Raw genomic sequence first — 12,839 nt, forward strand, 5'->3', positions numbered from 1 at the left:
GGCCTGCTAATGTGTTTAATGTGTTTATTTAATATAATCGCAGTCATGCACAGTACATAGCATTCATCCACATGAGCTTTCATATATATGTAATGTTTGCAGTATATACAGTCTGTACTGTGAACTGAGTTGGAGCCTCTTCCATCTTACCAAGGCCACACATGGACAACATCGCTAATCTGACTGGAAGAAGACCCATGGGGCAGGAAGCCGCAGTTTTCCTTTCAAAGGGCAGAAAATTAGAACCTTCCAAATTCTAATAAGTCACTCAAATGTAAAGTTTTGCCATCCCATCTGGGTTTAATTTGTCTCCGTTTATGAAATGTGTTTTTAAAAAAATCTTGTACTCAATCTGAATATAAAGTGAAGAAAATTTATTTTCTCTCAGCAGAGATTGGGTAAAAAGGGGCGTAAATTTTACAGGGAATACATTTCCTTTTGGAAAAACTTTTCCATGAAGATTTGAATTTGAATCTTGTAATTTAAAGTTTAAAACTAAGGAAATGCAATCAAGCACAAATTGGGTTATCTCCCACAGACTAAAGCTACTACGGAAGGCTCTCATGATGAGTTTACTGGCCCTTGCGGATTAAACCAAGAGAGGAACACTTCCCGTACAAAATAAAATATACCAATTAGGTAACCTAGCTGATGTGGTTTTAATAAGAGTCAGCTTTAGATTTCATACTGATTGTTCCAACCCCTTATCTTCCATTATAGCTTTAGGCTGCAGGGTAATAATTAAATTGTGTGGAGATTTTATCTTAATGTAAAAGAAAAAACCAAAAAAAACCCAAACAAACACAAGAACCACATGGCTCTTAGCTCTTGGGCTGAAACTGTGGTGATACTGTACTTGAATCCTTGGATGTCCTTTGGTATGTAGATTGAGGAGCTGAATTTGATAGGTGTGGACTAGAGAGTTACTACTTCACCTAAAATCCAGTTTTAGGAAATAAAAGGTCATGTCAACATGATTCAAACTTGAATAGTGGTGGCCTAATTCTTACTTCACAGAAGCAGCTTCTTGTCCCTGGCGCCCGTGATGTCGGTGGGCGTGGCTCCGTCTAAAAGCGTAAAGTGGAGCAGCGAATCTGTCGCCATCCCCGGCCCTGCTCCCATCAGCCCGCGGGGCTTTCAGAGTCCTCTGGCCTCTTTTCAACCTCAGCCTTCTTACTTGAACTCACTTGGCATCCATTATTCAGTTACAGCGAGAGGCACGACGAGCCAAGCAGAAAATGTAGTAGCTGGGATCGATGCAATTTATGGTAAGGTTCTTTTGAGAAGGTTGCATAGATTTTGCTTTAAATGCATTTTTTATTATTGATCATGTTTTTCAATGAAAATCAGAGGTAAAGCAGAAAAGGTGGCACAGGGTGTTGCTGACGTCACTGATTTGCCAAGTGTTTTTCCTACAGCCAGTTCTGTTCTATTATAGGGAGCCCAAGTGCTCCATGGCCATTCACTCGAAAACAAGTGGAGAGCAGGTTCTGTATGGTGGTTTTTGTGTGTGTGTGTATGGAGGTGGTGGGGGTGGGTGTGTATGTTTGTGATTGTGTGTGGTGTGCGTGTGCGTGTTGGCTGTGAGTGGGAGGTTCAGTCTTTGCAGAAACTGCAGGACTCCTGCTGCTTCACATACTTGGAGAATAAAGTCTTCTAGCTAAATCATTTCAGGATCTTCTGTGTATTGCTTTCATTATATGGACAAAATTAAATGTCTGTGAACATTGTAGTGTCACCCTGCGCTTTGCATGGGGACTCTGCTGCTTCTTATCGCAGCTCTGAAAAATGAACTGAAAACAGAGCTCATATCTAATGACAAGACAATGTCAAAGAAGCATCTTATATTTCCAGTACATTCTACAGTTTATAGAAGTCACAAGACTCTTGACAGAAATTGGTAAAAAAAACAAAACAAACTAAACAAAACAGACTCTCCATAATTAGCCATGCTGTCTCTCTGCATCAGTGAGCAGCTATCCACCGAAATTTAATATGATGTTTAAAAATAACAGAGCAGGAACTGGCAATGCTATGACTCTGAATCAAGGACGAGGTGGGAGGAGCTAAGCTTTTGGGCCTTGGTTACATTTGGTCAATCCTTGGCCATTGTCTTAGTTAAGCTGATTAGCAGTTCACGAGAAGAATTTGAAGATGGAGTAGTTGTAAGATAAGATAAGCATTTGTTTTGCATCCTTCAAAAGAAAAGAAGTTACTTGTGAACCATAAATAGCACTTGAAAAACATAATTTAGTGTGTGTGCTTGCATCTCTGAAATAAAACCCAGAAAAGATTCTTTCTGAAATTCCCCCTCAAAACCCGGGAGTCTGGTTTATTTTTCTTATGCAAAATTTTAGTTTCAGTGTCAGCTAGGTGAATGTTTTTATAATTCTTCATTATATACATTCTCTGCTCCTCTGCAGTGGTGACTTTAAGGGGCATTGGCAGCTAATCATCATGCTAAAGTGATCAGACTCGGTTCTTGGCTAGTGGCCAGGAAGCACTGTGCTGTATGCATTTTCCATAAAGCTTGTCTCGAACATGCGCTGGTGTTTGATGCTGGAGTGAGGTCTTGTTTACTTCTGACCTTAGAACCTCTTAGCTTTATGGTTTTAATGCATTTTTAAAAATGTACTTGCAAAAAAAAGTTTTGATCCAGACATTTGCAGGACAGGGTTAGTTTGGAGGCCTGTTACTTTGGGAAGTAAGGCATCAGAGATAATGAAAGTGGATCCCCACAGTCCGTAGACGGGATGCTTTTCTAAGTCCATTCTTCAGGCCAGCAGCAGTGTGCTCTGACGTGAGCCTCTTGCTTAGTCATGGATCTCTGTGTCCCAAAGCTGACTGTCTCTGATACTGATGCTGGAGACTGGGGACCGGGGCGCTCCGTAGAGAGTCAGTTCAACGCCGCGCCCATCAGCTCAGGTATTAGTTTTCATATGTGTATGCTACCTCAGTGCTAATATAAGAATGTGTAAGCAGGTACAGTCACATGTTTTGGGGTATGTTATTACCTTAAGTGTCAGTAGTAAGCAGGTTGTTGTTGAAATTGAACAGACGGTTAACATGTAAAGGCAGTCTTTCTGGTGCCTGGCCATGGGTCGTGTTGTGTTGAAAGAGTGCTATTCAAGCTCAGGTGCCTGGTGCTTTTTTATGAAGTGGTGATATCAACTGGGTCATTCATGCGTAATTTAGGAGGACCAATATAAACTGAGCTGAGCTGCACATTCCAGCGCTGTTTGAAGCTCTTGGCGTTCGGGGTTCTTCACATGCTAACAAAGACTCTGTGCTCTCCTCTCTCACGAAAAAACATCCGGTCTGCTTTCACTTGCCTCTGCGCTCTTGTCATTCTAAACTGCCCCCCCCCCCCAACCTCTCAGAGCACAACAAAGGCATGAAAGTGGTAAACTTGGACATGGAACCTTTAGAATGGTCATGTCGTTGAAACACCCCGCCGAGGAACTCGAGAATCAAAAAAAAAAAACGAAAGGAAACATCTTTCGATTGTTCACCACAGCGTCCTTGGCCCCTGGAGCGGACGCGCTACTTATCAGACAACAAAGATGACACATTCCACCGTCTGGCTGAGCGGCTCAGACCAAGCTGCACTGGTCGTACAAGGAGAAGTGTGTGGGGGTGTGTGGGTGGGGGTGTGTGTGTGTGTGTGTGTGTGAGAGAGAGACAAAGAGACCGATATGCAACACACACGCACACTGTCTTCCACCTCCAGTGCTAATCCCAAGCAAGAAACCTCTGCTCCACCAACACGAAGCAGGCTGATGCTTTTGAGAGGCCAGAGAAACACAGCCATTGGGCTGAAGGTGATGCTAGTATCCATTTGTGCGCACGCGCGCGTGTGTGTGTGTACGTATGTACATGTATGTACATGTATGTGTACTTGTATGCTCCCGTACCACATCTGCACAACTTGTTGCTGTGGATCTGTCTCTGTTCTGCACTCATTTCTCGTCTGTCTGATGGGGCGTCGCCATTAATGGGCATCTCTCATCACCCAGCATAGCCAAGCAATGTCTAATTTGCTTTCCTCCTCACCAGCCTCTCGTAGGAGAAATTTATAGTTTGTGTGTGTGTGTGTGTGTGTGTGTGTGTGTGTGTGTGTGTGTGTAGGCAGTCACTGGAAGAAGTTTTGGGGAGAAAGACTTTAGAGGAGCCCTGGATAACGGCATCCTGCTGTGCGAGTGAGTATAAACAACACACACACACACACACACACACACACACACACACACACTCTCTCTCTCTTACAAACTCCTCTATACACACACCCCTATACACATGCAGTCACCTTCTCATGTCTCATGTACTTCTCATGTACTCCTCTTCACACACACTTGCATTCATATCAATATAGTACCGCACAGCAGTTTGTAATGGAGCCCTCTCTGTAAGTGTGTCTCCTTGCACCAAAGGTCAGTGTCCTAGTGAATGTAAGAGATGTGCTCAAAAATGCATCCACTTCTGTTAGTATCAGAAGTGCTGGGATGTTTGCAAGTTAAACCTTGGTGTGTGCAAAAATGTGTTTTGGCCAGCATGCAAAAAGAAGCTTGAAGGTGTTGAAAAGGAAAGGGTGTGAACAAAGAGAGGGAGAGATCCCGGGAGGACAGATGGGGATTTAAGAAGGGAGGATCCCTGGTTGTAAATAACGGTGTCAGCAGCTTCTTCCTGTCTGTTTCTTTTTTTTTTTTTTTTTTTTCTTTTTTTTTTTTTTAAATGGTGTAATTCACACATGCCTAGGTTGAACTCAACATGGATGTATACACAGGATGATGGCATGTTTTACCACAGGAATCGCCTGTGTGCCTGAAGATGTGTGTGCACAAATGCATTAGATGATGTGCTTACCCTTTTGTGGACATATGGTCAAATATTTAAAATGTTTGGATAATACTAAACTAGTGTGTGTAAACATTCAGTAAATCTTCAATTAAAAGCAGAATAGAAATATGATAAAACACTACTTTAAAACCAGCCATATTTTTCTCTCGGTCTCCTCAGAGCATAGTCTGGGCATAGTTCTAATACTCTGGAGCACACCTGCTTGACAAGCTGCTATCCCAGACTTGCAGCCTCCTATGCTACTGAAGCAGCGCTGAACAGAGCAGTCAGAATCCGACTCATTAACCCATACATGTGTGAAGCCCCTTAGAAGGATTTTACCAATTCTCACTTTGTGTACCACGTAAACCCTGTTTACAGATGCTGAGAGAAGGATTGGTTTTTGATGATAAACCTTGACAAAACAATTGACTCTGTGGACAGTGAATAACTGAGTCAACTTCACAACAAATTAAGTTGCCCTAATGACTGCCGTCTAGCGTTTCTGTGGTTAATGCCAATGTAGTCTACCTTGGCTAAAGCTTACCAGTAAGACCATCCTTTGTGCATCAGAAGGGGAGAAATTCTGGAGAAAGAAAGAAATCATTTCCTGGACTTTGGAACAATATTTGCACAATATTTGCGCGTGCTCAGAAGAGCAAAGATGAGCCTCATTTGAAAGAGAGCACAGATTTAGATTCCAACATCCCAAATAAAAAAGGTTAGGGTCAGAGTTGATATTAAGGATATTTTGTTACTGTGTCGTGGGAGCAATGTGATTTATTAATACATTAATGAATTAATGAGGATGTGTATAAGAGAAAGGAAGAAATCATTAGTGCGTCCTGTTTTTGTTAACTTAGTTAACATTTTGTTCAATATGCACAGTTCTGATTAGTAAAAGAGATTTATGAAGTGTCTCCTCCTCTGAGTGACTAGTCTTATCAGAAGAGCCTTATAAGGGTATAAGTGGTTGTCACTGTGTTCGTGTTTCTGTCTGTAACTGTGTGTGACAGTCTATAGAGAGAGGAAAAAACCCCCAAACTGGAACAGTTAAGCTAAAACAGTTGTAGTGTCGTGTGTGTGTGTGTGTGTGTGTGTGTGTGTGTGTGTGTGTGTGTGTGTGTGTGTGTGTGTGTGTGTGTGTCCTCACGCATGCTGAGATAATTCCATTCAAAATTACCCGAACATCAGGTATTTCCAGTGATCTTTAATGCCTGTCCGTGAGGTCTGGCTCAGTCTCTCTGTGTGATACAGATTAGCAGTGGCAGTAGAGTTACTGACCCTGGTTTAATGTTTTCATGATGAGAATCTGATTCCCTACTTTAACACACTATGGACCCATGTCCAGGCCACAGGTGTATACACACGTGTACCATGGCGGGGATTTACTATAGGACATCTAAATCCAGGGCTCATCTGAATACAGGGCATTACCTTCCATTAGTGGGGCTGCCAACACCAGCATTTACATTTCAGGTTTTTGAGGTGATGTAAGTTAAATATTCAGAGCAGAACTAACTGCAACTCATTACATAGACACAGAGGAAATATGCGGCTAAGTACTGTCATCACCGTTGTGTGGGTGAACCAAAACGCACACACATGCATGAGATGCTTATTACTTCAGAGAAGGCCTTAAGGGCTCAGCTGTAACAGAAAAAAGATTGTGAAAGGTACAGTTGGTGTTCAGTGCTGTCGTCCTCTCTTCATGACTGCCACAGGCTGTCGTCTGGCATGCTTTGCTGCTTTGGTCTTCATGTTGGTGGAATGACAAGTCTCATACTATTTACTGTGTGTGTGTTTTATAATAGCCATATTGGAGAAAATAAGACTAATCCTTATGAGGGATAAAGGAATAGATTAGATAAGACTAATCGTTTTGAGGGATAAAGGAATGTGGACTACAAGTAAATTCTTTTAAATAAATTCTTCTACCCACATGCGGAGAATCTCTCTCACACACTCACTCACACACACACACATTTTGTAACACATGCTGTTTGGGTTTTGAGAGAACTTTCCAGAAAGTGTGTGTGTGTGTGTGTGTGTGTGTGTACTGACTTTTTGGCCCCTTCTGATGGGTCCCTTTGCAGGTGCATCCGTAACCACTATCCCCTTCTCATAAGGTCAGCCAAACACAGACACACACACACACACACACACACACATTAAAAACACTCTCTGCCTGTCCAAATTAAACCTTAAACGTATGTCCTCTTCTGCTTCTGGTTCTGTATCAAGCAGAACCTGCTTATGTTGCTGCTTATCTCTGGGCGAATTGTCTCAAAGGGTTTTTAAAGAGCAGGTGCCAAAAAACACCTGCCACCTACAGGAGCGGAGCTGAGACAGTGTCATAACGTAACCCAGTGAACATGCAAGTATGCTTATGAATTAAAATCTGCTGTCCAGATGTTATGGTTTATTTTTTTTTCCTCTCCCTCTCAGGTTGCTGAGTTCTGTTAAGCCAGGTCTTGTAAAGAAGATCAACAGATTGCCTACTCCTGTAGCAGGGCTGGTAGGCATTCCTCTTTTTTCTCTTCAGCAGGTTTTTGACGAGGATAACACATTTGGTGTGATTTTTCTGTGCTAGTGTGACTGAAGCCTTGTGTGTTAGGTAATACATCATTACATTTGTGTCACATTCCATAACAAGCTCATTTTTATTATATCATCTCTGAAACATCTGCTTCTGCATGGGCTCAGCTCGAATAAAGAAGGTGCAGTCTCTCGGTCTCTCTCTCTCTCTTTCTTTCTTTTTATCTCTGCCTGTTTGAAATATCCCAATTCAAAGGGAAGGGAGGGAATGAGGGAGTGAGAGTGAAGGAGGCCAAGCACTCATCTCCTGTTTTGTCATTTGTTACATTTCTCTCATGTCGTATTTTCATTTATCCATGCCCCCCCCCCCATTCTCTTTGCATCTTTCCCTTTTCATCTCAGAGAATCTGTGGCTCTTTTTCTTCTCTTCCTCTCATTTGTTTTCCTGCTTTCTGCCTCTTTTTGCTGTTTGGATTTGCAGGAAAACTTCCATTTGAATTTTAATGTTTCAGATATTCTTGGTTTCACTTTCAGTATTGTTGACTTGCCTGAAATCTCTTTGGTTCTTTGTGGTTCCCCTGTTTGTGTTTCTGTGGAAGTGAATGCATCTCTCCCCCTCATGTCAACATGCTTGGAATCAAAGCATCATGTCAGAGGATTAGTTATGACCGCACAACAATCTAGCATGGTGACATGTTTTGTGCGTGCTAATGTTTTGTGTGGTTAGTGTGGACTGTGTGTGTGTGTGTGTGTGTGTGTGTGTGTGTGTGTGTGTGTGTTTGAGTGAGTGAGCACTGTTTACATGTATTCAGTTTCATTGTCTTTGTAAAATAAAAGCATGTTTTGGTGTAATGTTTCTAGTGTCATTTTACACTTTCTTTCAAAAGCCTGATGAGGCTGATATTTCCCTTTGGTAACTAGGGTTTTATTTAATTTTTTATTTTTTATGTGTGGACAGCTTTTGGTATGTTGGCAGGATTTAGCTATAGTCCTATTTATAGCTATATACATGGAAGTGTGTGTGTGTGTGTGTGTGTGTGTGTGTGTGTGTGTGTGTGTACAGTCGCCTGGACTGGATGCTTATTACGCTGATGTTGCAGACTGCTGCAGTATTCTCTGCCCCTTCACTTGCTTCTTTGCTTCTGAAAAAGAATTTGAGGGTGACCAGTCACTTGGGAGAGGACAGGCAGCAGAACGCAGGCCGAGGTTTGCCTCCGCTGCGGGGCGGTGACGTTTAATGTGCGATTCCTTAGACGACGACTTCCGTCAGCTGTTCATACGCCTCCGCGTTTTCCAAGGTGCTGCTTGACAGTCCTGAAACAAATGTTAAAACAAATGGTTCATTTGGTTCATTTCTATTCCTTCATGTGAGACTAAAAAAATATTGCACTTATTATTGTCTGAGAGAGTGTATGTATTTTGTACTTCTAGGCAACAGCATTGATACTTGTATTTCTACAGTATTCAGTACAGTATTCTATGAGTAAATGACGAAGCACTTTTGTAAGTCACTTTGAGTGTCTGCTGAATGCAGTAAATGTCATTGTAAACTGATAGTAATGTATGATGGGTGGAGTAACTGAAAATTTAAATTTCATTATTTGTAAATATTCGACACCTGTAAAATATTTTATTGCACCAGCTCATCCTTATGAGCGACTTTATGTATGCCGTTGTTGGAGGTTGAAAAGGAACGGTCAGATCGTGTTTATTTATTATAATCTTTAGTTGGCTTAATCCCTCGTGCTTCGGATTTGCTCATCTAGTGCACACAACGTCAGCTAGTAAACTCCTGGAACGGCCCTTGTGATTGCTTCAGGGATTCCCCCTATAAGAAGTGGCAAAATCAGTGATTAAAAACAGTACTGAGATGTAGGGTGAGTGAAGAAGTCACGCGGTTAGGTCTGCTTCCTGGGTTCGGCTGGGAAGTTTAGGTCACATCCTTGTCTTCGCGCCCCAATGAATCAGACTCATGTTCCTTTGCAGGGCACTTCTCCTCTGGTCTGTTGCAAACACTGTCATATATGTACGCTCGCGTCAGTGGAGGGCTTGTATGTCACGGCGGGGTGGGGAATGGGTGGGGTGTCTGGGGTGGGGTGTTTGGGGTGGCTACCCAGAGTGCGTGTTAAAAGCAGTGGGGGCGGGGGTGCTTTTGCATTTCACATCACTTACAGTGGAAGGAGGATGAAGTGCCTTCGAAAAGGTCAGCAAAGGGGTGAAGGACAAAAAAACAGACAACAGCTGAAAAGGGATCAAGGGACAGAGAGGGAGAAGGCTGGAGAGAGAGATGGGAACAGAGGAGGGAAACCAGTTAAAATAATAGGCTGAATGTTGAAGAATTTAACTGCAATAAAAGTGTTTTGAAGGAAGTTTGGTTTGGCTGGGCTGCTTCCTCCTCCCTCCAGATTCCGCCATCTTATCTTTCCAGTCCGCTAATCAGTGTGGCCACTCCTTGGGCCTTTAGCCGTTGTGGATAATTATACGCCTGCACAGACACACACACACACACACACACACACACACACACACACACACACCCCCACTCCGGTCACATCCCTTGGCTCCAATAACACCACATTATCTTATTAGGCATTCCAAGTTGCACATTTCGAAGTCTGAGATCTGCCGTTTTCTCTGTTAGTCTGCCATGTGTATATCTCCTGGGTGTCTCTCCACGGTGCTTCGACACCTCAGCCTAGAACCTAGCATTAGAAAAATGTCTTTGGGTGATGTCGGGCTGTGTCCCTCTAAGATTGCTCAGACGTGTGTGTGGGTGTGTGTGTGTGTAACAGCCCTGCAGGTCTGTGATCCTCAGCAGAAAGGCATTGTTATAAGTCAGCTGTCTGTCTTGTCGATGCCAGCAGCTAAAATCTTGTGTAACCACTGCAATTGGGATTCCCAGCTGATGGCTAAGAAGGGCATTTAGTCAAGTGAGAAACGCGTAAACAGAGAACCACTGCCATCTCATTCATCACCATACCACAGGGTGACCTCCCCCCTCCCCCCGGCCTGGGACTTCCTTTTCCTGTTTTTGGCTAATGGACGTCTTGACCTTCTATGAAATCTCTGCTGTTACAGTTCAGGTTCTCTGGTGCATCATACAGTTTCTGTGGAGATCTGCAGGTTGTGGTGTGGCAGCTGCAACAGTAGAGCAGAGTTTGATGGTATAGTTTGAGTTAGGGTCACACAATATATGGGTTGTTCATTAACATCGCAGTAGTTATTAGATAGTAATGATATAGCAGAATGCTGTAACATGCTTATAAGTGCTCACACATTGTTGCATCTTTTCTTGTTCTTTTTATGTCACCGTTTTATAAAATGAATAAGAAACAAAAAAATAATTGTAGTTAAAATACATTCAATTTTTTTGTTTATGTTGTGCATACCAGAGATGTTAAAATTACGGTCCTCGAGATCCAGAACATGCAGATTTTCCACCCTGCCTACCAGGAGACTGGTCTGAAGCGGTGACCATTAGATGACACACACTACAGTCACATCAGGTGCCTAATTAACTACCAGTGATCACAAAAGCCAGAACCAGGTATGGATTCGAGCTCTGGTGCGTCCTGGATGTCGTTCCCGGAAGCACACAGGGCTGAAGCGGGAGCCTGAGAGCCTGGCTGCTGGAGCTGACCCAGTTTGGCTTTCCTAACAGCCGTGTTGTTATAGCCCTCTCTGCTGTTGCATCCCTTCTACTGTCATCCTCCCTCTGGGTCTCAGAGTTTCGCACCAGGCCCCTTTTCCTCGCGTCGGTCCTCTCAGAGCACCAAAGCAAGATTCCTCACACACACCCGAGCCCGGGTTCGGAATGTGCTGTGTGTAATTCACACCACTGCATCGCAGATACTGGAGCAGTCAGTGGGATGCTTGTTTTCAGTTCTTCTCCAATTCTCCACTCAGTATTCACCTCAACGCAGATGTCTGTTGGATCTGTTATTATTTTGGATGTATGCAACATTCCACTCATTTCCTGGATCTCTTTGCTGGGATTTGTCATAGGGAAGTGTGAGCTAGTGCCTTCGGAAGACCCTTCTTTACGTGTGTGTGTGTGTGTGTGTGTGTGTGTGTGTGTGTATTTTGTTTGTTTGTTTGTTTGTTGTTTTTGTTGCTGTTTCTCTGAGAGCAATGAGATGCATGAACTGGATGGAGAAGGGTTTTGTCAGGTTGCAGGCTGCAGGTTACATCACAGGCACTCTTTCGCTTTCTAGAGTAAAATAGTACGAAATAAGAACACCCTGCATCAGAAGGCATCTCCCAGCAGGACACAGCTTTCAAGCAACCAGGCCTCTGACCTCCTCAGCAACATGGGACATGGTTACAAAATGTATTGTTTGCAAAGAAAAAAAAAATCAACAGATCTGGAATCAGGTGGCTGATCTCCCTTAGTTCTAATTCACATTTCACATACTTCATCCATTACGTGATCAGCGTGGCACTGCTGTTGAGACCTGATACTGAACCATAACATAATCACAGCAGAATTGTTGCCTGCACAGATTGTGTGGGAGAGGAAGAAAGAGCTCTGTTTTCTTATATGTTGTTTGAATAATGCCCAAGTGTGTTTGTGTGAGACCTCGTGGCCTTGCCTTGTTCTCAGGCTCTCATAGTGGGTGTCACCCTGCCCTCTCAGAAGATGATGGTGGCTGTCGGGCGGGGGTGGTGGTGGTGGTGGTGCGGTAGAGGGGCTCGTTTTGGGTGTGGTTCAATCTCCTGGGAAGCTGTAACAAAACTCTCACAAATGTACAGGAAGAAGGCCTGGTTCCATTCCAAGTCTCTTTCTTTTTCTCTCTTTGTATTTCTCTTTCTCTGTCCGTTTGTCCGTCTGTCTCTCCGTTTGTCTCTGTCCTTTCACTTGCTTGCACAAAATATACACACACACACACACACACACACACACACACACACTCCTGTCATTTCAAAAAAGTGTGACAACAATTGCAAAGGAAAGGAAATCATGCCACCCTTCCAGGTCTGAGAGACAGAAAGGGCGGGAGAGGGAGGGAGGGAGGGAGGGAGGGAGGGAGGGAGGGAGGGAGGAGGAGTTTGGAGGGCCTGTTCGGTGGAGCTGGGAACCAGAGAGGACTGAACGCAGGGGAGGAGAGTGGAGCTCAGGTTGCAGGTCAGAACAAAAAAACACCTGGTCAGAGAGGGAGAGCGGCAGCGAGGTATAGTGAGTGAGAGGTGAATCGACTACACCTGAAGCAGGTTGAGTATTAAAGTATATAGAGTTATCTACAGCTAGAGGAATTAAACGCACATTGAGTCAAATAAGGTGCATCTAAACAAACTTGGGAGAGGGAGGAAGAGGGATAGAGAGGCGGAGCAAAACAGAGTTGCAAGACTGAGAAGAAAGTGACAGAGATAGATAAAGGGAGCGAGAGAGGCAGAGTTGTTCGTTCGCTGCTCAGTGAGTGGGCAAAACCACTTTAAAAAAAAAAAAACGTCTCTTTGGCCCCCTT

The 12,839-nt window shown here is 43.5% G+C and overlaps 1 protein-coding gene across 17 annotated transcripts in view; it reads left to right on the forward strand.

The window, feature by feature from the left end:
• limch1b (LIM and calponin homology domains 1b) overlaps nt 1–12,839 on the forward strand; it is a 65,127-nt gene that overhangs the window by 16,864 nt on the left and 35,424 nt on the right. For 14 of the 17 annotated variants that reach the window (XR_014117461.1, XR_014117460.1, XM_081698628.1 and 11 more), the window contains exons 2-4: nt 4,129–4,199; nt 7,285–7,354; nt 12,305–12,349. Coding sequence is in view for 15 of the 17 variants with exons in the window: in XM_081698628.1 (XP_081554754.1) it covers nt 4,129–4,199; nt 7,285–7,354; nt 12,305–12,349 (186 nt within the window). In the remaining 2 variants the exon portion in view is untranslated. The remainder of the gene's footprint in view (nt 1–4,128; nt 4,200–7,284; nt 7,355–12,304; nt 12,350–12,839) is intronic. The other 3 variants (XM_081698618.1, XM_035531964.2, XM_035531966.2) reach the window with 1 other exon arrangement.

The sequence above is a fragment of the Electrophorus electricus genome, chromosome 16 (assembly GCF_041902795.1).
Source record: "Electrophorus electricus isolate QZ-2024a chromosome 16, ASM4190279v1, whole genome shotgun sequence".
Classification (NCBI taxonomy): domain Eukaryota; kingdom Metazoa; phylum Chordata; class Actinopteri; order Gymnotiformes; family Gymnotidae; genus Electrophorus; species Electrophorus electricus.